Here is a 25,261-nt window from a genome sequence, read left to right as displayed (position 1 = left end):
AAATCTTTGGCCGTAAACAGAGCAGGCAAAAGGTTTTTCGCCCATATGCGTTCTCGCGTGAGTCTTCAGGTGCTCCTTCTGAGTGAAATTTTGCCCACAAACTGAGCAGGCGAAAGGTTTCTCGCTCACGTGGATTTTCAAAGATTCGTTCCTCGCGGATTTTGGCCACAAACTGAGCAGGCGAGCTGTGGCTTCTTTTTTTCTGTGTTAAGTGTTCCTTCCGAGCGGAACTTTGGCCACACGTCGTGCAGAAAAATGTTTCTCACACGTGTGCTTCCCCGCAGGCATTTTCAAAGAAACCTGTGGCCAAAATTTGTACTTACTTTTTTTAGATTGAAGACTAAAAGTTGCACCGTGACTTGCCTACTGAACCGCTTTCACCTGCGGGTGGCGGTATTACGCTAAACTGCCGAAAATGCCGAAGAAGAAGAAGAAGGGGGGGGGAAAAAAAAAAAAAAAAAGGACGGACCGGATATTTTGGGACTCGGATTTCTCTCCACATATGGCTAATTTTCGAAGCCTCGACGAGCTGTTCATTCAGTCAGCTAAGCGGACTCCAAAATCAATCTTCGACTCGACTCGGCGCTCAACTAAAACTTGGCAGCCTACTTTAGCCTAGCTTGGCCGCTAACAACGGAACAAGGCGTCTTCATCAACGCGTCGTAAAACAAGTGCAGGAAATGTCCGCGAGAACAACACAGGCAGCACGGGAGGAACTTTGTGGCGCAAAAGAGGAGCCGGCACCTCATCAAAACTCGACTCTTTGCAAAATCATGCCAGCAAAAGTTGTTCTTCCCAGACTAGAAGGTTGGTTCACTTCAGACGTACGCGCATAGTTTGTACTACATATTCCTTGCTTCATGATGATATTCTAATCATGTTATGACTAACGTTACAATTCTAATCATGTTATGACTAACGTTACAATGAATGTGACGCGATTTAGGAATGCGTACATTTCCGAGAACCGGCACATCATGGGTTACCTTGTGTCTTGCAGGCATAAGAAAATATACTGGTCCTGAGTGGCAGTTTCCTGGCATTAAACAGGAAGAGGGGCTCAGCCAAATCAAAGACGAGGAGCCACAGCCCCCTTACTGGCACAAGACAGATGATCAACTTCCCTTCAAACTAGAGGAAGAGGAGTTGTCACTCGTGAAAGAGGAGGAAGAAGAGCAAGATATCAGCCGGTCGACCGGCGAGGCCTTGAAGAGTGACGACGAAGATCCGAACGCAGCCGACGGAGGGACGGAGCCTCCGAGCGGCGGCGACCCCTCATCCCGAACGGACAACCTCATCGCTCCGCTATCCGATAGCGACGGCGCCGCGTCACGTTCGGACGATGACGATGCTAAACATCGCACTGACAAATGCGGGGAATACTCTCAGAGTGGGAAAAGCGGCGGTAAAAAGCGTTCCGCGGGCGAGCCAGCGTTTTCGTGCTCGGATTGCGGGAAAAGATTCACTCGCAAGACCTCCCTGAAAATACACACAAGAACCCACACTGGCGAGAAGCCTTTTTCCTGCTCGGACTGTGGTCAAAAATTCACACAGAAAGGGAGCTTAAAATTACACGCCAGAACCCACACCGGTGAGAAACCTTTCTCCTGCTCAATTTGCGGCCAAAGATTCACGCAGAAGGGCCACTTAAGCAAGCACGGCAGTACCCACACCGGGGAGAAGCCTTTCTCCTGCTCATTTTGCGGTCAAAGGTTCTCCAAACGGGAAAATTTAAAATTGCACACAAGAACCCACACTGGCGAGAAGCCTTTTGCCTGCTTAATTTGCAGTCAAAGATTTGCTCAGAAGGGCAACTTAAAAATCCACACCAGAACCCACACGGGAGAGAAACGTTTCTCCTGCTCCATTTGCAGTCAGACCTTCACTCAAAGGCAGGCCTTAAAAAGTCACACGAGAACCCACACCGGCGAGAAACCTTTCGGCTGTCCGGTTTGCGGTCAAAGATTCGCTCAGAACGGAAGCTTGCGAATTCACGCGAGAACCCACACCGGCGAGAAACCGTTCTCCTGCTTAGTTTGCGGCCAAAGATTCAGCCACAAGGACTCCTTAAAAACGCACGCGAGAAGCCACACCGGCGAGAAACCTTTCCTCTGCTCCGTTTGCGGCCAAAGCTTCACGGAAAAGAAATCCATCAAAATGCACTTAAGAACCCACACTGGCGAGAAACCCTTTTCCTGCTCGGATTGTGGCCAAAAATTCACTCAGAAGGGAAGCTTAAAAGTCCACGCCAGAACCCACACTGGCGAGAAACCTTTCACCTGCTCCGATTGCGGCCAAAGATTTACTCAGAAAGTGCACTTGACAAAGCACACGAGGACCCACACTGATGACAAAAAAATTTCCTGCGCACACTGTGGCCAAGTATTCAGCCAGAAGGGACATTTACAACAACATGTGAGAATACATACTGGTGAGAAACCTTTTTCTTGTTTGATATGTGATGAGAGATTCTCTTGGAAGAATCAACTTAAAAGACACGTGTGTGTGTGAGAACAGGTGGCTGTTAGAATTATTTTGCACACACGCGTAACATTAATGCTTTCCTTTCATATAGTTGGGCACCAAATAGGATAACTTCTGTCTAGTCAGCCTTTCTGTGTCCTCGGCCGTGCGGCTCGTATTCAGACTATACATTCTATTTTGTGTTGTTTTTCTGCCCCTCTCCTCCTTTTGTTTCCCCTGAATAAATAGCTTTACTGTACGGCAACCTGGGTGTGCAGCCGCAACACACCGACGCAGACAGCTACATGGACTTTCTGCGTGCTCTTTTTATTTGAAATGAGGTGTAGATGAACCTGACTTCAAATCTGACCGTGGCCAACGACTGTTTTGCTTTCCTGCAGTTTGGCATCTCCGGTGTGTGCGGTGCACACTGATTTTTATTCTGTGGACCTTCAAATTGTCCTGTGGACACGTTGAGGATGAGCACTGTTGTTGCAATACATTGTTACACCTAGGCATCTCTATTATGACAAATAAAGCTCAACTTCCAATAAAAATGAATCAAAAGCTTTCATTTATTCTGTTCTTCGTGGGATAAGAAAGTGTTTTGCTTTAACTCAAAACTTTTCCCTCACAAATTTAACTCATCCCATCTTCATGATAAATCAGCATATATTATTGCACTTGAATCTGCATCCAAGATAACCGCTGTCCTGATATGCAACTACAAATATAGTGCATCTGGTATTTTGGAATGTTATGTCATTTTCAGATTTTTTTTAAAATTTCGTTTGATATTAGTGCATCTATCGCATTGAAATGTTGTTTATTATTAGTGCATCTATCGCATTATAATTTTTTTTCAAGAATTATTTTGTTGAATTGTACCCCCAACCAAAAATGGCATGCAATTCACAGCTCCACGCGCTGTGAGGCCCTAAAATGCCACTAGTCCAAATTGGATTTATTATTGACGGAAATGAACAATCAACACACAAACAATAACCACAACAAACATAAACAAAACCAACACAAATATGCCAGGGGGTATCGTCCAAATTTGATCAATCCGTGCCCAATCAGGCAACGCTGACGTAGCTGGGGGAAAAAAAGAACCTCTTTCACCTGTGGATGGCAGTATTGCGCTACACTGCCGGAAATTTGAAAGAGGAAGAAAGACGAACATTTGCTCTCTTTTTCCGCGCGCCTCGAGTTTCCTCCATTTCACTCGCTTAACTAAACCGAATCGTCCACAACGTGTCCGTCATGAGCAAGTTTGTGGACTCCAACATCAGTCTGTCATCTTCAAGTCTTCCCGACACTCGTTGGAAGTTTTGCTTTGAAGCTTTATCCTAGCCTAGCTGCTAGCTAACAAAAGATGAAAGCAGGGTTGTCTAAAGTATAGGGGAGTTGGATTTCATTCCAACTAAACAAGACGACACCTTTTCACCAATCTGGTGTCTTACAAGTGTCATCAGTTGTTTGCAGGCAGGTTCTGCTTGTTTTAGCAGAGACCTCAACTGTCTGTGCTCGATTGGTAGCAACAAAAACCAGGACCGTTTCGGACACCTCTGGATTAAAGCGTCTGCGTCGACACGTGATCAAGCATTTAGAAATCGAGTGTGGAAAATGTCCAACAAAAAGACAACGGCGGCAGCGAAACAAGAGCCGGCGGCGGCACGTCATCCACACTCGACTGTTTGCAAAGCAAAAGTTGTTCTACACAGACTACAAGGTCGGTTGACTTTTGACGCTCTATTGTATGAATGGCATGATACATATATTCGGTTTCTTAATGGTATTGTATTTTATCTATGTTTCCGTGCACTGGCGTGAGCGTTACACAGGGCTGCTGTTGCACTATATTACCGGTGGGTGGCAATGTTTTACATGAATAAAGACTTGTTTCTCCTCCAAATTGCGATGAAATACCGGTGCAGGTACGCAAACTGCTCGGATCAGGTTGCACAAACGGTTTTTCTTTTTGTGTTTGAAAGCATGCCACAAATGCCATGACTCAACCCTACCGGACCGAATTCAAATGCATGAGAAAGGGGGGACTTATTGGAATTGTGTTACACTTGCTGAAGCCGACATGGATTTCATGTGGGTGTTTCGTCTGCCGTCAGCTAAGAGCGTTTCCCTAAGTGATGTGTGTTTGTGCAGCAAATGTTGTTCACCTAGATCAGGGGTGTCCAAACTTTTTGCAAAGATTTGGTGTGGCAGAAATGTGGGGGGCCGACCTTGCCTGACGTCATTTACATAGAACAATATAAGCAAATTTTAGCAAGCCATTCTGTGTGTCACATTTGCTTTATTATTATTATTTTTAATGAATCATTTCAACAATCTGGCAACTAGCCTTTTTGGCGTTCTCTTTCGACTCTCGGGCTGTTGCGAAATACTGCTGCTGTGAAATTAAACTCGCTTCAAGTTCAAGCTTCAATTTCTCGCTGCGTATTTTCCCTGTAATCTTGTCGTACATGTCAGCGTGTCTTGTTTGGTAATATCACTGCACACTGAACTCTTTAAAAACAGCGACTGACTTTTTGCAAATGAGGCAGACACAGTTGTTACGTATTTTAGTGAAGAAATAGTCCAATTTCCAACTATCCTTGAAGCCGTCGCGGTCAACTATTTTTTGTTGATTGTTGACATTTTAGAAAATTGCAAGTAAAGGGTCACACGGGGTATTGTTGCTTAGAGTGCTGCTGCCTTTTAATGGGTAAATGAGGAGCAGCATTTAGCTACTTCATATGCTGGTAGCAGTACTGCTGAGCAATTTATGTAGTCTGTGTGCGGGCCAGACGTTACTGATTTTATGACAGAGGCCGGGGGCCGGATGAAATTGACCACGGGCCACATTTGGCCCCCGGGCCGGACTTTGGACACACATCTGACGTAGATGCAGTCGTCGCCGCCGTCATCACGTCTACATGCCGTGCAGCCGGCTGTCTCAATAGCCAGTCCATAAAATATATCCTTTGTCACCTTGTGTCTTGCAGGCATAAGAAAATATCTTGAGCCTGACGTTAAAGAGGGAGTGGGGCTCACCCAAATCAAAGAGGAGGAGCCAGAGCTCCCTTACCAGCAAATGCCAGAAGAGCAACTTCCAATCAAAAAGGAGGAAGCGCTACCGTGTGTTAAAGAGGAGGACCAAGATATTACCGGGACGACCGGCGAGCCCTTGAAAAGCGAAGACGAAGGTACGAGCGCGGCCGGCGAAGGGACGGAGCCTCTGAGCGGCAGCGGCGACAGCTCAACAGAAGGATCCCGGGATCCGGACAACCTCATCGCTCCACTATCTGATAGCGACGACGCCACGTCATATTCCCCGTATGCTGATGATAAGGAGCCTGAAGGCGGTACCAAACATCACGACGACACGCGTACGAGCGAGAAACCTTTTTCGTGCTCCGATTGTGGTAAAAGATTCACACAGAAGGGAAGCTTAAAATTACACGCAAGGACCCACACTGGCGAGAAACCCTTTTCCTGCCCCGATTGTGGCCAAAAATTCACACAGAAGGGAAGCTTGAAATCACACGCGAGAACCCACACTGGCGAGAAACCTTTTGTCTGCGCAATTTGCGGGCAAAGATTTGCTCAGAAGGGAAACTTGAACTTACACAAAAGAACCCACACGGGAGAGAAATGGTTCTCCTGCTCAATTTGTGGCCAAAGATTCTCGCAGAAGGGAAACTTGAAAATACACGCGAGAATCCACACCGGCGAGAAACCTTTTGTCTGCGCAATTTGCGGGCAAAGATTTGCTCAGAAGGGAAACTTGAACTTACACAAAAGAACCCACACGGGAGAGAAATTGTTCTCCTGCTCAATTTGTGACCAAAGATTCTCGCAGAAGGGAAACTTGAAAATACACGCGAGAACCCACACCGGCGAGAAACCGTTCCTCTGCTCCGTTTGCGGCCAAAGCTTCACGGGAAAAAAATCCATCAAAATGCACTTAAGAACCCACACTGGCGAGAAACCCTTTTCCTGCTCGGATTGTGGCCAAAAATTCACTCAGAAGGGAAGCTTAAAAGTCCACGCCAGAAGCCACACTGGCGAGAAACCTTTCACCTGCTCCGATTGTGGCCAAAGATTTAATCAGAAAGTGCACTTGACAAATCACACGAGGACCCACACTGATGATAAAAAAATTTCCTGCACACACTGCGGCCAAGTATTCAGCCAGAAGGGACATTTACAACAACATGTGAGAATACATACTGGTGAGAAACCTTTTTCTTGTTCGATATGTGATGAAAGATTCTCTTGGAACAATCAACTTAAAAGACACGTGTGTGTGTGAGAACAGGTGGCTGTTAGAATTATTTTGCACACACACGTAACATTAATGCTTTCCTTTCATATAGTTGGGCACCAAATAGGATAACTTCTGTCAAGTCAGCCTTTCTTTGTCCTCGGCCGTGCGGCTCGTATTCAGACTATACATTCTATTTTGTGTTGCTTTTCTGCCCCTCTCCTCCTTTTGTTTCCCCTGAATAAATAGCTTTACTATGCGGCAACCTGGGTGTGCAGCAACAACACACTGACGCCAAAAGCTACATGGACTTCCTTCGTGCTGATTTTAGCCATATTAAGTGTAGATGAACCAGACTTCAAATCTGACCTTGACCAACGACTGCTTTGCTTCCCTGCAATTCGGCGTCACCGGTGTGTGCGTCGCACGCTGGCTGAATTTTATTCTGTGGACCTTCTTCAAATTGTCCTGTGGACACGCTGAGGATGAGCACTGTTGTTGCAATACATTGTTACCGCAAGGCATCTCTATTGTGACAAATAAAGCTCAACTACCAATAAAAATGAATCCAAAGCTTTATTTTTTCTGTTCTTCGTGGGATAAGAAACAGTGTTTTCAAAATTTTTCCCTGACAGATTTGAGTCATCCCATCTTTATGATAAATTAGCATATATTATTGCACTTGAATCTGCATCCAAAATAACCGCTGTCCTGATATGCAACTACAAATATAGTGCATCTGGTATTTTGGAATGTTATGTCATTTTCAGATTTGTTTTTAAATTTCGTTTGATATTAGTGCATCTATCGCATTGAAATTTGGTTTATTATTAGTGCATCTATCGCATTATAATTTTTTTTCAAGAATTATTTTGTTGAATTGTACCCCCAACCAAAAATGGCATGCAATTCACAGCTCCACGCGCTGTGAGGCGCTAAAATGCCACTAGTCCAAATTGGATTTATTCTTAAGGGAAATGAACAATCAACACACACAAAATAACAACAACAAACATAAACAAAACCAACACAAATATGCCAGGGGGTATCGTCCAAATTTGATCAATCCGTGCCCAATCAGGCAACGCTGACGTAGCTGGGAAAAAAAAAGAACCTCTTTCACCTGTGGATGGCAGTATTGCGCTACACTGCCGGAAATATGAAAGGGGAAGAAAGACGAACATTTCCCTCAGTTGCTCTCTTTTTCCGCGCGCCTCGAGTTTCCTCCATTTCAGTCGCTTAACTAAACCGAAGCGTCCACAACGTGTCCGTCATGAGCAGGTTTGTGGACTCCAACATCAGTCTGTCATCTTCAAGTCTTCTCGACACTCGTTGGAAGTTTTGCTTTGAAGCTTTATCCTAGCCTAGCTGCTAGCTAACAAAAGATGAAAGCAGGGTTGTCTAAAGTATAGGGGAGTTGGATTTCATTCCAACTAAACAAGACGACACCTTTTCACCAATCTGGTGTCTTACAAGTGTCATCAGTTGTTTGCAGGCAGGTTCTGCTTGTTTTAGCAGAGACCTCAACTGTCTGTGCTCGATTGGTAGCAACAAAAACCAGGACCGCTTCGGACACCTCTGGATTAAAGCGTCTCCGTCGACACGTGATCAAGCACTTAGAAATCGAGTGTGGAAAATGTCCACGAAAACGACAACGGCGGCAGCGAAACAAGAGCCGGCGGCGGCACGTCATCCACACTCGACTGTTTGCAAAACAAAAGTTGTTCTACACAGACTAGAAGGTCGGTTGACTTTTGACGCTCTATTGTATACATGGCACGATACATATATTGGGTTTTCTTAATGGTATTGTATTTTATTTATGTTTCCGTGCGCTGGCGTGAGCGTTACAAGCGCATCTACTGCACGTTAAAAGGCTGCGGTTGCACTATATTACCGGTGGATGGCAATGTTTGACATGTATAAAGACTTTGACTGTGTTTCCCCCCAAAGTGCGATGAAATACCGGTGCAGGTACGCAAACTGCTCGGGTTGCACAAACGGTGCGGTTTTTCTGTTTTTTGCTTGAAAGCATGCCACAAATGTCATGACTCAACCCTACCGGACCAAATTCAAATGCGTGAGGGAGGACCTATTGGAATTGTGTTACACTTGCTGAAGCCGACATGGATTTCATGTGGGTGTTTCGTCTGCCGTCAGCTAAGAGCGTTTCCCTAAGTGATGTGTGTTTGTGCAGCAAATGTTGTTCACCTAGATCAGGGGTGTCCAAACTTTTTGCAAAGATTTGGTGTGGCAGAAATGTGGGGGGCCGACCTTGCCTGACGTCATTTACATAGAACAATATAAGCAAATTTTAGCAAGCCATTGTGTGTGTCACATTTGCTTTATTATTATTTTTTTAATGAATCATTTCAACAATCTCGCAACTAGCCTTTGTGGCGTTCTCTTTCGTCTCTCGGGCTCTTGTAAAATACTGCTGCTGTGAAATTAAACTAGCTTCAAGTTGCTTCAATTTCTCGCTTCGTATCTTGCCTGTAATCTTGTCGTGCATGTCAGCGTGTCTTGTTTGGTAATATCGCCTCACATTGAACTTGTTAAAAACAGCGACTGACTCTTTGCAAATGAGGCAGACCCAATTGTTGTGTATTTTAGTGAAGAAATAGTCAAATTTCCACCTATCCTTGAAACCGTCGCAGTCAACTTTTTTTGTTGTTGATTGTCGCCATTTTAGAAAATTGCATGTCAAGGGTCACACGGGGCAGTGTTGCTTAGAGTGCTGCTGCCTTTTAATGGGTAAATGAGGAGCAGCATGTAGCGACTTCACATGCTGGTAGCAGTACTGCTGACGGATTTATGAAGTCTGTGTGCGGGCCAGACGTTATTGATTTTATGACAGAGGCCGGGGGCCGGATGAAATTTGACCACGGGCCGCATTTGGCCCCCGGGCCGGACTTTGGACACGTCTGACGTCGATGCAGTCGTCGCCGCCGTCATGTCTACATGTCGTGCAGCCAGCGGTCTCAATAGCCACTCCATAAAAGATAACCTTTGTCACCTTGTGTCTTGCAGGCATGAGAAAATATCTTGGTCCTGAGGGGCAGGAGCCTGACGTTAAAGAGGGAGTGGGGCTCACCCAAATCAAAGAGGAGGAGCCAGAGCTCCCTTACCAGCAAATGCCAGAAGAGCAACTTCCAATCAAAAAGGAGGAAGCGCTACCTTGTGTTAAAGAGGAGGACCAAGATATTACCGGGACGACCGGCGAGCCCTTGAAAAGCGAAGACGAAGGTACGAGCGCGGACGGCGAAGGGACGGAGCCTCTGAGCGGCAGCGGCGACAGCTCAACAGAAGGATCCCAGGATCCGGACAACCTCATCGCTCCACTATCGGATAGCGACGACGCCACGTCGCATTCCCCGTACGCTGACGACGATGAGCCTGAAGGCCGTACCAAACATCACGACGACACGCGTACGAGCGAGAAACCTTTTTCGTGCTCCGATTGTGGTAAAAGTTTCACACAGAAGGGAAGCTTAAAATTACACGCAAGGACCCACACCGGCGAGAAACCCTTTTCCTGCGCCGATTGTGGCCAAAAATTCACACAGAAGGGAAGCTTAAAATTACACGCGAGAACCCACACTGGCGAGAAACCTTTTGTCTGCGCAATTTGCGGGCAAAGATTTGCTCAGAAGGGAAACTTGAACATACACAAAAGAACCCACACGGGAGAGAAATGGTTCTCCTGCTCAATTTGTAGTCAGACGTTCACTCAAAGGGAAGGCTTAAAAAATCACACGAGAACCCACACCGGCGAGAAACCTTTTTCCTGCTCGGACTGTGGCCAAGAATTCACACAGAAGGGAAGCTTAAAATTGCACGTGAGAACCCACACTGGCGAGAAACCTTTCTCCTGCTCAATTTGTGGCCAAAGATTCACGCAGAAGGGAAACTTGAAAATACACAAAAGAACCCATACGGGAGAGAAACGTTTCTCCTGCTCAATTTGCAGTCAGACGTTCACCCAAAAGGAAGCCCTAAAAAATCACACGAGAACCCACACTGGCGAGAAACCTTTCTCCTGCTCAGTTTGTGGTCAAAGATTCATTCAGAAGGTTAGCTTACAAGCTCACGAAAGAACCCACACTGGCGAGAAGCCTTTCTTCTGCTCGGTTTGTGGCCAAAGATTCAGCCACAAGAACGCCCTAAATAAACACGCTAGAACCCACACCGGTGAGAAACCTTTCCTCTGCTCAATTTGTGGCCAAAGCTTCACAGAAAAGAAAAACCTAAAAATACACGCGAGAACCCACACTGGTGAGAAACCCTATCCCTGCTCGGATTGTGGCCAAAGTTTCACTCAGAAGGGAAGCTTAAAAATACACGCGAGAACCCACACTGGCGAGAAACCTTTCTCCTGCTCGGATTGTGGCCAAAGATTCGCTCAGAAGGGAAACTTGACAAAGCACTCGAGAACCCACAATGGCCATCGGACTTATTCCTGCTCAGACTGTGGGCAAATATTCAGCCAGAAGGGAAATTTCCAACAACATGTGAGGACGCATACGGGTGAAAAACCTTTTTCTTGTTCGGCGTGTGATGAAAGATTCTCTTGGAAGGGTCAACTTAAGAGGCACGTGTGTGTGTGAGAAGAGGTTGTTTTCCTGCCGATGTGCGCAGTGCATGCTGGACATGGGCTTTCTTCAAATTCTCCTGTTGAGGATTAACACTGTTGTTGCCGTACATGTTTACATTGTAGCCCGTGGGCATCTCTATTCAGACAAATGAAGCTCAACAACAAATAAACATGAATTAAAAAGTTGTATTTATGATGTTGTTATTTTGTTTTATGTGGAACAAGAAACGCCGGTTTGCTTCACCCCAAAACTATGCCATCTTTACGATAGATTAGCATAAATGCACTCCAGTCTGCATCCAAGATGGCAGCATGATATCATTTTTAGAGTGATTTTTTAAAACGTTTTTATTCCAGTGCATTGAACGCATTTTTATGTGATGCAATTTTATTTTCTAAATATTTACTTGAATTGTACTGCCAAACCAGAAATGACATGCAGTTGAAAGCCCTGCGAGGTGCTAAAATGCCAGCTGTAAGAAAACAATCTAGCTGAAGTTGTTAGACATACAAGTTGAACTGTCAAAATTAATCAAAATAGTTTCTTCCAAAACTGCTGGATTGTGGCAAAAATGTGATCAACCTTCCCGGGCAACGCTGACATACAATACTGACGTCATAGGAAACAGAACCTCTTTCGCCTGCGGATGGCAGTATGACGCCAAATTGCCGGAAATGCAAAAGAAGAAGAAATATTTTCCTCCGTGGACGACTCTTTACGCGAGGCTTGTTTTCCCTCCATTTCAGTCGCTTAACTCAACCGAAACTTCGACAACGTGTCCACCATGAGCTACTTTAAAGACTCGAACATCAATCTGTAAATCTTCGGGTCGTCTCGGCGCTCGTTGAAGCTTTGCGGCCTACTTTAGCCTAGCCTAGCCTATCGGCTAACAAAGGAACAAGGCGTCAAGTGTGAAAAATGTCCGCGGCGAACGTCCAGGAGGGACTTTGCGGCGAAAAAGAGGAGCTAGCACGTCATCAACACTCGACTGTTTGCGGAGTAATGCAAGCAAAATTTCTTCTTCCCAGACTAGAAGGTTGGTTTACGTTTGACGCGCTTTTGTGTCTACAGTACAAAACCCATTCGCAATGATCTTGTATTCATGCTCCGATTGACTTTATAATGAATACTACACTATTATGTGACTAGCGTACGCTACAGGCGTCGTAAAGGGTAAACCCCACGTAAGCGCTGTCAAGAGGCGTGCGTCATCTTGGACTGCTATGATGAGTTTGGGAGATGCAAATGAATTTTCAGCGCTCTGGAAAGACTAAGCCTGTGGCCTACTACTAAATGCAAACATTTTGAATAGACTGTGGTTTCCGTCTTGCAGACGTCAGCCAAGAAGAAGAGGAAAAGTCGCCATACATCAAAAAGGAGGAGGAGGAAGTGTCACCGTGCGTTGGAGAAGATGAGGAAGAATTCTTACACGCGAAAGGAGAGCAGGAGGACCATTTTTTCCAAGTTGGGCAGCAGCAGCAGCAGCAGCAGCAGCAGCAGCAGCAGCAGCAACCTCCTCTCCTTATAAAGGATGAAGAGAAGGGTATGTCGAAGAGCGAAGATGTCCCGAGTCCGAGCGAAGCCGGCAGCGGCTCGACGGAAGGTTTCCGAGCGGACGACCTCATCGCGCCGCTGTCGGATAGCGACGAGGCCACGTCGCACTCGCTTCACGCCGACGAAAGAGGTCGAGAGGCGAGCGCCGGCGAGCGTTCTTTGAAAAAGCACGCCGGCAAGAAAGCTTGCATCTGCTCGATCTGCGGTCAAAGTTTCACTCGGAAGGGAAGCTTGAAAATACACACGAGAACCCACACCGGAGAGAAACCTTTTGTCTGCTCGGACTGCGGCCAAAGATTCTCCACGACGGGAAATTTAAAAATACACATGAGAAAACATACCGGAGAGAAACCCTTCAGGTGCTCCATTTGCACTCAAGGGTTCTCGACCAAGCAAAACTTAACGAGTCACACGAGAACCCACAGCGGCGAGAAATCTTTCGCCTGCCTAATTTGCGATCAAAGGTTCACCGATCTGGTCAATTTAAAACGACACACGAGAACCCACAGCGGCGAGAAATCTTTCGCCTGCTTAGTTTGCGGTCATAGATTCACACGGAAGGGAAGCTTGAAAATACACGCGAGAACCCACACCGGCGAGAAACCGTCGTCCTGCTCCGTTTGCGACCAAAGATTCACCACCAAGGGATATTTGAAAATACACATGAGAATACACACCGGCGAGAAACCTTTCACCTGCTCGTTTTGCAGTCAAGCGTTCGCTATCAAGCAAAACTTGATCAGTCACACGAGAACCCACACCGGAGATAAACCTTTCTCCTGCTCGCTTTGTGGCCAAAGTTTCGCGAGGAAGGACAGCTTGACGAAGCACACGATGACCCACACCGGCGAGAAACCTTTTCCCTGCTTAGTTTGCGGTCAAAGGTTCACCCGGAAAGACAGAGTTAGGAAGCACGTGTGCGTCGGCGTGAGAAGCGGCGGCCACTGACCGTTTTGCTCGTCGGCGCACGCGGGACGACGGTATCCCGTGGACCTTCCTCTTGAGGAGGATTAGCACCGTCGGCGCTTTGTCCAATGCTTTTGGGACGATTGCAAAAAGTGGCACGACGATTGAGTGCCATGATGTCATCCTTTTCCCTAAAATAATAAAATATTACAACTGGACAAAAGATGAGCGCTCGGTTACTGTTGTCCCTTCCTTTCCCAGTGCTACTCACTTTGTCGCTTTTAACTTGCGTTTAATCTTCAAACGCTTATTTGATCACCGGTCATCAACAATGAATTGACATTGTTGGCCGCAGGATTGTGTAAATGATCTTTTTTTGAGCTCCGTGTTTTGATCATGTATTCTCCTGGTGTTTAAATCACAAAAGGAATACTTTTTCCCCTTCAGTTTCATTAAAAAAAATGTTTTGTTTTTTATTGTTAAGAACTGTAAGGAATTCAACTTCAACGCCAGCTCACGTTTCCTCCATCGAAACGATTTCTTATCGATCCAAAATTGACCAAAACAAAGGCCTTCATTCATCAAGTGTCTTCAATTTGAATGGGTTTGTATTACTTAGGACAAAACACAACGCATTTGTTTCTTTGAACGTAAATCTTTTAGTCTTGTGTCTGAGTTTGAACTTTTTGAAATGACTGCCACAATGTTCCAGTCAAGTACGAGTTATATTTATCAATTTCAACTTGAATTCTAGCCTGCAGACGTTTCTATTCAGACACCTGAAGCTTGACTACCAATGAACATCAGCCAAAAAGATGTCATGATTTGTTATTTAATTGGTAGCACGCGACTCAAGACATACAAGCCTATAGACGGTTGACATTGCGAATGTCATCCGCGGAGGTTGAAAATAAATCTTGAAGCATTCAAATGCTAATGTATTTGCAGTGCTGGAATGTAACGAAGGAATTCATTACTGTATATTTTTTGTTTATCCGTATTTTACTTGAGGGCAAATATGAAGTGGTACTTTTGCTTGACTGCATTTTACAGCACATATCTGACAAAGTACACCCTTAGTATTGAGTATTTTCTTAATTCTAAGGGTGATACAAGCTATACAAATAGAGACTGATGTCAATACACCAGAATGAAGGAGTTTCTCCACAACGAGAGGATTCAGTGAGTATCCACGATGACAATTTATGACGTCAATTAACGGCCCGGAAGTCAAACAGACCGGAAACGGATTAGTTTGGCGTGCTTTTTAGGATTGTTTGTAAAAGTCTTTTTGCGCGATTCATCCAGCGGTCGAAATAGGAGAAGTTACATCAGCGTCAAATGAGACACGTTTGGTGGGTTACGTGGACAGAAGTCTGCGTAAAAGTATTTTCTTTACATTGGCTGCCCCCCACCGCCCGTCAGCCTGCACAGCAAAAGTCACGACAAAGGTGAGAAATGCTGCAATTTTCTACCGCATATTCCTCTAAATGTATATTCCAACTTGAAAAATTCCCTTTTGCTATTTAGTTTGATCCTCATGTATATAGATACGTTTGGCGCCGTTCCACTATCTAGTGAACCGCAATAATGCAGTTTTTCAATTCAAAATTCATACATTCGATCATCTGTTTTAACACGGAAATCCCAATTCTATATATATCAAGTAAAGCGCCATGCATTCCAATAATATTGATGATATCTGCTAATCCAAACTCGTTATGTATTTTTAAAGATCGTATAATGAGGACAAGCGTGAGAAAGAAAAGAAATGGCTCAATGATGACTTTTAATGAAACGTTTGAAAACAAGGGTGCTTTTATTTTTTTATTTTTTGGCGAGCGGCGTATGCAAACAAAACACAAAAAGCACGGCTAGTCCAGGCTGTGTCAAACTTCCAGGTTACAAATTTTCCTCGTACGTCGCGGATGATCATCGTGGACACAGCCAGAAAGTTTGAATGTTGAAAAAGTTTTAAATGATAGCTATAAAAAAAAATAAAAAATACAATTAAAAAAAAAAAAACGCGTGCGCATGCGCAAACGCTATCCTACATATAAATAAACATGGTCGTATTTTGTTTTCCAGCTTCTCTTCAATACATTCATATGGGGGAAAACGAATCCAAGCTCGTTTTCCGTTAATAAATGACCTATTTTTATTTGGAAAAAGAATCATTAAAAAACATATAGCCCCCCTACACATAAACATGGAATTAGGCTCGTTTTCCGAAAGGCACATTTTAATTACTGCAAAATCAAGGAGTCCATTCAACTCTAATTAGAGCACCAACCAAAGACTCTCAGCAATGTTTTTTTTTTTTTTTTTTCTTCACTTTTAAATTTTAAGGTTATACTTCACCTGGCACCAGGGGCGTCACTAGCTTTTAAGAACAGAAGGGCTTAGCCCCCATGAGTTACACTGGATGTATGTGAACATAGCGTACAAGCACAGGACTTCACAAACCGCTAACAAAGACTGATGGCTAAAGCCGTGACTTTCACTCACATCACAGTAATAGTTTGTTCCCAAATATAACATTTTACAGATTGCAGATTACATTTTGGACACATATGTCAGAAAAATGGCTGTAATTTAAAACCCTGAAAAATACTACAAATTACTTGAAGTAATATCAGGGTCATGCTAATTTGCCTTACACACATGCACACAAACATATATCCATAACATACAAACAAACAGTACAGGCCAAAGTTTGGACACGTCTCATTCAGTGCAACACAAATGAAGGTCCCAAACCCATAGATAAAGCAATAAATTGATCTAATTAACTCTGAAAATGCGTACTTGTAAAGTCAAAAAACCATTTTAGCTGACTCCTTCTTGAAGCTCATCAAGAGAATGGCAAAAGTGTGCAAAAATGTAATGGGAGCAAAGGGTGGCTAGTTAGGGTCACTAACTCCATTTATGTCCAGCTCGGATCTTTTACATCCATTCAAAAGTGAGATCGTTTGCCAGATGAAACCAAATGATGTCCGTCATAAGCATTATTTAATGCTCACGGCAGTGTCATGTCACAATTATGATGGTCTTATGCCAGTCTTATGGCGCCACTGTCAAATAAAGTGTTACCAAATAGCATAACTAGCAATTAATGAAACAACTAGAACAGTAACTGAAAAGTTTAGAACACGAATTTTGACTGTTATTTACATCTGTAGCACTGAAATGCATGCTAGGAGGCGTGTTGGATGACAACAGTGTTTATAGCAGGTGGCAGCAGAGGTTGACTATCTCCCCCAAGAGAACAATGATGGCCAAATGAAGCTTCTTGAAGCAATGTCATAAGACCAAAAGAACCACCATGAAGCTTTGAACCCATTGGCTGCAAAGCTTCATGGTGGTTCATTTGGTCTTATGACAGTCTTATGATGCCACTAACAAATAAAGTGTTACCGGTTAATATCTTTTGGTGTAAATATCCCATAATACAGTGAAGACAGCTGCGGCTTATCGTGCAGTGCAGCTTATCAATGAACAAAATGCCATTTTCGCGTCAAATTTGGTGGGTGGCGGCTTATAGTCAGGTGTGCCTTATAGTGTTGCGAAAATTATGGTATATGTATGCTATACATGATCATCTTCTTGGCTTTCTACATTTTGAATCATTACTCTTCTACTTACCTTTTAAGTAGAGGTCTCTCCCATCTTTGCTCCTCTCCTCTGACTCCAATAATGGTGGTGGAGTGATTATTATTAGTGTATTATTATGACTATCCACTGATGATAATCATATGTGAATGAGCTCAGCTTCTGTACTTATCTATGCGTAAAGTGAGAAACAGCTGATGTTCCAGTAAGAAGTCAACCCAAAGATAGTGCATACTAAACTCTACTAGGACCTTCACAATTCATTTCAGACTAACTAGCTAGCAGCAGCGTTATTTTAGAGCTGGGATGTAACTTTTGACCACAAAACAACAAAGGTAAAACGTGTGCGAAAAAACGGTAGTACCGACCGACTGCTATCAATGTCACAGGGAAAACGCGGACTGGATTTTCACTTTCAGAGGTGTGGGCGTTCTCTGTATGAACAAGTGGAATGCGGCGCACTGAAGGGATTCTCGACCTTACTCTATAAAGTCAGCTGTAAACTAACGGCAACTTCATAGTGAATATGTCAGCATGTTTTGTGATTTAAAACAACACCAAATTATTTAAGGGGGCTTAAGAATATGAAGCGCCCCTAAAATCGGCCTAACAACGCCACTGGCTGGCGCACAAGAACACACTCATACGCTGCATCATTTTGTCGTGATGCGCACAAACAATCTTCTAGGTCAATGTGAGCTTTTCAGCAGCGCGCTAATCCCCTATGCCTTTTTAAATGTACTCTCGGGGATTTGAGGGAAAGTTTTGCCTGCTTGTCATTTCGCACACCAGTTGCTTTGTTTTGGTTTAATTCTGTAAGACGGGGACAAAAAAGCACGATATAAAAAAAAAATCCCCTGTGAAGCAACCTTGCGAAAATGACCCCTTTTCCTGTATGACAAAAGCCTATTCGTCTCATAAATGTATAGGACACCCCCCCCCCCCCGGATTTGCCACTCAGCCAAATCAAGCCCAACCACGCATTCTCTTTTATCCACGAGACATCTTGAGCTTGTTTTTGATGAATCTTTTGCAGCTTAGTGATGAGTCATACTGTTCGTTTGCCCGTTTGGATATCACATTCATATTTCAGAGGTTTTCTGTCGTTTCTGTCTTGTTTGCATGTGTGCCGCTCACTTAAAAGGCAGACTCTCATGAGAATATAAAACAAATGGATGGGAGGTTTTTATTAATGGAATAATGCGTGTGTTGCTCGGCATTACCGGAAGAGCATTTGCACGGCGACATCGGTATTAAATATCAAGTTCATAATCATGATTCAATGTGCTTTTTTTTTTTTTTTTTATACCGATAATGATTCTGCCACCCGGCTGTGTGCAGGGGCAGATCCACCAGGGCGGCGCTAGGTGGCAACTGCCACCCTAAAATACAGGGGAAAAAAAGCTTTATTCAATTTACTGCCATCAGTTAAGTAGTGGTGAGAGTTAAGATCCTTATAATAATAATAATGTAACCTGACCCGCGCGACCCTCTCTGTACACCGCGATGCTTTGCGTTGTGTTCTTTATGGATTGGCGATGATGGGGTGTATGGCAGAAAGACGAGTGGGAACGGGAGTTCTGATTCGCAGCTTGACCGCGCCGTTTATTGGCATAAAGCAACTCGGCAACTTCTCCTTCCAAACCTTCATGAAATATAATTGAACATAAAGCACAATGGTGCCAGCACTTGAAGATAAAGGAAAACTATGGCGTCAGTCAAGGGTCAAAACGCACACATTGCCTTGATTTCTCAATTTATTGAAATTCGCCATTGCCACCTGGTGGCGTATTTAAATCACTACCTTACAATAATAATAATATATAAAAAAAAGTGTGTTTGTGTATATATGTATGTGCATATATGTATATTTGTAAATACAGTGTATATGTGTTTATGCGTATATGTATATAAAATATGTTTGTATATTGTATATATGTTTGTATGTGCATGTATACAGTTTATATGTATGTTATACAGGTGTGCGTGTGTGTGTATCTGTATGTATTATGTACTTTCTTTTTCTTTTAATACTAAATTACTGCATACTCACATGTAAAGTAATTGGTATCATGGCTTGATCAGACACGGCTTAACTCATAGTCCACCACCTACGGTGCTATATGTCCAATCCATTTGAAGTGGAAGGGTTAGCCACCCTCCCAGGTTAAATGGATTGGTAAACTCGATGGCGACGGAGTTTGCAGAAGAAGACCAATCACAGCGACTTCAAAATGGATTTGATGCTTGCAGATTCAAAAAAATACTTAATTGAAGGCAACGCTAGGAGAATTTTTCCACTGACAGGCACCCTTCGACCGGAGCGTGAAAGCGGCTCCTTCAAGATGAATTGACTTCTTGCCTGCGCTTTTGGATTTTGTGGGAGGTGACGCTTCTGCCGGAGAAAGATTAGGCCGAGCAGAAAAGAAATCCCGCGTTAAAAATGTCAAGGTGTTCTTTTGACGGAGCCTCCGGTCGTCCAGATGTGGCAACCGTTGAAAGTTGAATTCTGCAGTATTTCTCTCCACCACCTACAGGCAGAGCTATTTTTTTATATATATTTTCCCCTTTCTTGTGTTTGAACCGCAACCAATTTGCTGGGCGTAGAATAAGACCCACACGGAAGTTTTCAAAGTGACTTGTTGTTGTGAAACCTTGCATAAACCCAGTGTGGTTGAGCACTGTAAAACATGAATGGATGGAATATGAATAACTATGGAGGACCAAATGGTACAGAGTGAAATAGCGTATTTTCCGGACTGCTACAAATACTTCCCTCCCCCACTAACTTGCTCTTGTCTTTCATGTCCACATGGTGCCACTTATCGCCATAGTGGAGAAAGACTTAACAACAAAAGGTGCCCGATTTAACAGGGCACACACAAAGACCCCTCTATGGCTCCCATACCCTTCCACTTATCCCTTCCTTCTTCAAATAAGTTTTTTTTTTTTTTTTTTTGCCGTACCCAAGTAATGTCGCTCGTTCTCGTGAACTCTGGCTTTCTTTTCCCTTTTGCCTTAGCCCTTGTTCTGCCACAATGGGATTAGCAGGAGGGATTCTTTCACTCCTTTCAAGTGGTCACACCGATCCATTTAGGATGAACTAGGATGAATACTGAACACAGAGTGTTGAGGCGGGGAGGATCAAGTAATGCAGAGAAGAGTTTCCAGGACTTGCTGTCAATCAGAGAATTAAGCAAATGGACTCTTCGGAATAAAGTCTTCATTTATTGTTGGTGAAGTGGATCTGTTTACGTACTGTAAGTGTTCCTCCTTGCCTGATTCATGTCGGAAACTGCAAATATTTTTTATTTGTAGTTGGAATACATTTGGGAAGCGGCGTATGAGAAAAGATTTTTTTTTAATCCCCCCCCAAAAATTTGCCCCTTCCACTAGATGGTGCTCTAGGCAATCGCCTAGCTTGCCTATGCCCATCAGTGTCAAATCACTTATTTTCTCTCAACTCTCATTCCCTGCATTTCATTCTTATCACGCTCATTAAAACCTGTCTTTTTTGTATCTGCGCCGAACTCGCAGAGTGCCATCTATTTTGAGATAGCTAAGCGCCTAGCCTAGTTTTTTTTTTTTGTCATTGTGGATTGAGCAAGTTTCAGCCCAAAGCAATTAGATAACTCATAAGCCCCGTCAGCAGCTCTGTGCATTGAGAAACAACCCTCTCATTTCTCCAGTCCTTTTGCTGAAATGACAGGAATGATCAACTATTGCCTGTTAACCCCCCACCGCACGCACGTGCGGTGAGTGCCGGATGTGGAATAAAAAGCCATATTCATCATTCTTGTTTGATACGAGGATTGGTGCAGAGACGGCCTGATTTCCATGACAACGGGGCCGAGGATTAGGGCACAACGTTGCCAAAAGTACCGTAGTTCACAAAAGCACTCCAGAGTGAGGAGGAACACAACATTTGGATCGGGTGGGAGAGTCATTAGAATTGGTTTCTGGTCGTTGAGTAAGAAGCGCAACCAAATAGAAATGGGGTTATTATTGTCTCATGTAATTCAGGGCAATGACAGCTGTTTTGAATCCACCGCGAGATGCCGTATCTCAGTCGTAGGACATCAGGAGCTCAGATCTTCAGTTAGAGTTAAATTGTGACAGTAATGGAGAATTTTAAATGGAGGCCCAGATGAAATATAACAAATCCATTTTGAAATCAATAAAGTGTCATTAAATGTGTCATTTATTCATAAAATAAATATTAAAATGATTTCATGGACACGCGTTGCAGCACTTCATGAATGTATTTAGGAGTGGGAACCTCTTGATACGATACAATTTGCGATCCAAAGCTCACGATAACCATGATCTGACGATACAACGATTATCGATACAATGGTCAGAAAATCATTCTAGGACATTCTACAAACGACTCATAAACAGAAAAACAAGCTTTCATTAGTAGAAGTCCAATCCCGTCTATGGCCGGAGTGGCAGCCAATGCCAGGTAATTAGGTCATTTTGGGCCATTTAAGGTCATTTACCTGCTCGTTTTCAGTTACTTCCTGTTGATTTTGGGGTATTTTACGGGTCTCTTCCTGTTTATTTTGAGCTACAGAACAGGAAATGACCTGGGAATCACCCAAAAGAATAGACAATGACTCAAACGCAACAGAAAATGACCTGTAAATGCCCTGAAATGAACAGCAAGTGACCTGTAAATGCCCTAAAAATCAGACAGAATGACCATGAATGTGCTGGTTTCGAATGAACGAACGTTCCCAGTTTGAATGGATTGGGCGTCGAGCACCGTCAATGCAGCCTGAGAGTTAACTGAGACACTATTATGGTGGAAAATTTTGGTAGCAACTTGTTGGTTCATTTTTATTTATTTTTTTTTAGACATTGACATTTTTTCAAAACGATATCTTGATTTTGGTAGGAGCATATCGATAACCTTTTGGGATACAGAGTATCACGATATATCACCATTTCGATATTTTGTCACACCCCTAAATGTATTTGATCCGTCATTCTCTGCTATCCCTCCCACTTCAAATGGATTGGACAGCTACCAGTGATAAACTCACAGCAGAAGGATTAAAATAGCTTGTTTTGTATGTTTATGAGTTGTTTTGTACAATATGATTTCCTGATGTATTTTGAGATCATCGTTATCCTCGTTTGGCAAATCGTATCGTGAGCTACCCAGAGGTTCCCACCCCTAACGAGGATGCAAGACATCTTATTTCTTTGATCAAATTTGCCGTGCTTAGCTCTCCATACTTGACCTTACGGACGCATTCCTTGTCCGCCCTTTTGAAAGCTCCACTCCTCTTGTTCTCCTTCACACACTCATCTCCCAGCGGGCGCCAACACACTTCCCCTTTCATTGCCTCCGCTCCCATTTTCATCTCACCGCTCCTCACCCGGTGGGAGGTTGAAGGAGATTTCTACGGACTCCAGTGATATCATTGTTAGTTTCCTCTGCGTGTGTAGGAGAGATCATGTGCACACATAAATAACACTGTGTTTTCTATACCCCTGTTTGTTCCCACACCACATGACCGTCTCATGACTGGCCAGCTGTGTGTATGTGTTTTGTTAGGTGCCCCTCTGGGGGGATTACGTTTGTGTTTGAGACTACTAGAGGATTTGCCACCAGAGCACTTGTTCCTAATCGCTTAACCTCAACATTGGGCCAGAGGTGTGTAGAGTAGGGCAAAATTTGACTCAACTAAGCCTTACTTCTAAATAATATTAAGTAAAAGTAGTCCACCAAAACTTTGCAAGTAAAAAAGTATAAGCTGAAAAAAATACTCTAGTCATGAGTAACATTGTGAGTAACTGCGTACAATGTCAGGAGAGCGCAGTTCACTCTTCCTTTCGCAAAGGGGCCACAGCCATCCAACCGGGACCCAGGGCAGTCCCCCGGACTATCCGCGCCCCCGTTAACCGGCACTCGGGGAAGGGATGAGGGGACGGGCCATCGCCGCAACCCCCAACCGACGCGGCACCCCCACGGCCCACCTTAAGTACATCGTGACCCATGTGACAAAGAGTTTGAAAACCCTTGGATTGTAATCTGATTATTCAGGAAATGTTTTTTGTGGGGTGAGTGGATGCTTTAAAAAAAAAACAAAAAAGGAAAGGGGGGCAGGGGGTATTAAGTTGTTTTTGTACACGTCTGTACAATCCAATTGTTATGAGACCTCTCAAGGCATCTTGTTTATTATGAGGGTGATTCGCAATATGGCTATTTGTGTCACATACACTAATACCTTGTTGTGTACTAGATGTTGTTTGCACGTGTCGTATCTGATTCTAAACGGCATTAGTTTGTGTAAACAGATTAAAAATGAGGTCCAATTACCCACTGGATGATGAGTAAAGGTGTGAACATAAATGTTCTGGTTGTGATGAAGATTAACAGATACAACTGAAAACAACATTGGAGCTTGAACTGGAAATGATTGGTTCATACATTATTGACATGAGTCAAAGCTAAAATATGAGGTGAAGGCGGATGACTTTTTCAGGGTCATCCAATTCGTTGTGCACGCATTCCAAAAATCTGGGACATTTTCAAGGACAAATCTCCTTGAAAAGCCTCGTGGATATTATCAGTAAAGGAGAGTAATATTCCGTGAAAAGTCAAACTGCGTGCGTGTTCCTCGCATATTCTCCAGCCCAAATACTATCCTAACCTTTAACTGCAAAAACAGCCTGGAGTCGTCTTGCACGTAACATTTTCCACAGATTTCCTGAGCTAGTCAATATGCACTTGTGTGCGAATGCACTGTTGATATTAACAGCGTTGCCTGGAGAGCGCTCGCTTATCGATCGATGTCGAGTTCCCATTTGTCCGCCGGGTCTGCGTGCCAAACAACGGCGAACCTACAGGAGCGTTTATTACACTCGCTGCGATTTGAGATATTAAGTGGCGCGATATATCGTATTGATCTTGTCGTACTGTCACAATGAATATTGATTTAGTCGGTGTGTTTTTGCACTCTTTCAATGCCTTCGAAAGAAATTTGAGAGATGAACAGCACCATTTCTGCTTTGTTAGAGGCAGTTGAATACTTTGCCATCACCTGTCTATCTGTCGGAAGGATTTTTATTCTTACATGGCTGTAAAACTCACTTGAGCGCATCCTCCCTTCCTCCCCCCGCGGAAGGAAATGTCAGAAATCATTGATGCACTGTGAACAGAAAGCTGTGGGCAAATTCAGGTTTAGTGGTAAATGCGTTCAAACTCGGACGCACAAACAGTTTTTATTCTGACTCTTTGCAAGACCATACTTTATAGAATAGCGTATACCTTTCTACAGTACAGGTTGTTACTTTATTTCGCAGTATACGTTTTTTTAGGCAATGTCAATTCAACTGAAAAAGGTTTTTTTTTTTTTTTTTTCAGATTTGTTATAGAAGTGTTGTGAGATTTGTCTGCATCTGATCCACCCCTAAGAATCTACTTCAAAACTATCTGAGACATGAGAATATTTTCATAATCTGCACTGATCACATATACATATTTTTATTTCAACATGCACATACACATCATAACTACAAATGTGCTGTATTTTTCAGACTATAAGTCGCATTAGCATAAAAAGGCGCAATGAAGAGGAACTGGAGTGGAGTATAACTCGTATTGTGGGGAGGTCATTTTATCTAATCAGGACCAAGCACAAAAATCATACATTATAGTAAGAAGTCATAAAACAGAACAAAGTGCTAAGTAGGTATTTGTTAACATATTAACAGTCATTCAAGTAACGATCAACGAAACAAACTTCAAATCACTACCGAATCCATTCAAGTTTTCATGCTTCAGTATCACTTTTGAACAACTGCACCAACTCGAAGTAGAGGGCACGCTTCCAGTATAAGTATCAACATA

General features: G+C 43.6%; 4 protein-coding genes across 6 annotated transcripts in view; all 4 read left to right on the top strand.

Annotated features, from left to right (window-relative positions):
- The first annotated feature begins 451 nt into the window (after positions 1-451).
- On the top strand, positions 452-14,413 carry LOC130928694 (zinc finger protein Xfin-like). The gene is made up of 5 exons (XM_057855409.1): positions 452-807; positions 1,001-2,503; positions 5,469-5,888; positions 9,761-10,195; positions 12,638-14,413. Exons 1-5 carry the CDS (start codon positions 681-683, stop codon positions 13,825-13,827), a joined length of 3,675 nt encoding a protein of 1,224 aa, XP_057711392.1. The 5' UTR covers positions 452-680; the 3' UTR covers positions 13,828-14,413.
- Positions 3,558-7,266, top strand: LOC130928338 (zinc finger protein OZF-like). The gene is made up of 3 exons (XM_057854853.1): positions 3,558-4,198; positions 5,469-6,698; positions 6,980-7,266. The coding sequence occupies exons 1-3, from the start codon at positions 4,093-4,095 to the stop codon at positions 7,078-7,080; spliced, it is 1,437 nt and encodes a 478-aa protein (XP_057710836.1). The 5' UTR covers positions 3,558-4,092; the 3' UTR covers positions 7,081-7,266.
- Positions 7,896-11,473, top strand: LOC130928331 (gastrula zinc finger protein XlCGF26.1-like). 3 transcript variants are annotated; one of them, XM_057854827.1, is made up of 3 exons: positions 7,896-8,011; positions 8,249-8,472; positions 9,761-11,473. In XM_057854827.1, the coding sequence occupies exons 1-3, from the start codon at positions 8,004-8,006 to the stop codon at positions 11,335-11,337; spliced, it is 1,809 nt and encodes a 602-aa protein (XP_057710810.1). In that variant the 5' UTR covers positions 7,896-8,003; the 3' UTR covers positions 11,338-11,473. The 3 variants fall into 3 exon arrangements, with proteins under 3 accessions (XP_057710810.1, XP_057710811.1, XP_057710809.1); XM_057854826.1 differs by having other exon boundaries at positions 7,908-8,011; positions 8,216-8,472; XM_057854828.1 differs by lacking the exon at positions 8,249-8,472 and having other exon boundaries at positions 7,904-8,011.
- A 594-nt stretch (positions 14,414-15,007) lies between the features above and the next one.
- The window catches only part of sema4f (sema domain, immunoglobulin domain (Ig), transmembrane domain (TM) and short cytoplasmic domain, (semaphorin) 4F), a 39,347-nt gene continuing 29,093 nt past the window's right edge, over positions 15,008-25,261 (top strand). Inside the window, exon 1 of the mRNA XM_057854824.1 lies at positions 15,008-15,236. The gene's annotated coding sequence lies outside the window, so the exon portion shown is untranslated. The remainder of the gene's footprint in view (positions 15,237-25,261) is intronic.

Source organism: Corythoichthys intestinalis, chromosome 13, assembly GCF_030265065.1.
Source record: "Corythoichthys intestinalis isolate RoL2023-P3 chromosome 13, ASM3026506v1, whole genome shotgun sequence".
Taxonomy (NCBI): Eukaryota; Metazoa; Chordata; class Actinopteri; order Syngnathiformes; family Syngnathidae; genus Corythoichthys; species Corythoichthys intestinalis.
The sequence above is the reverse complement of the archived record's forward strand: the minus strand, read 5'-3'. Positions and strand labels throughout refer to the sequence as shown.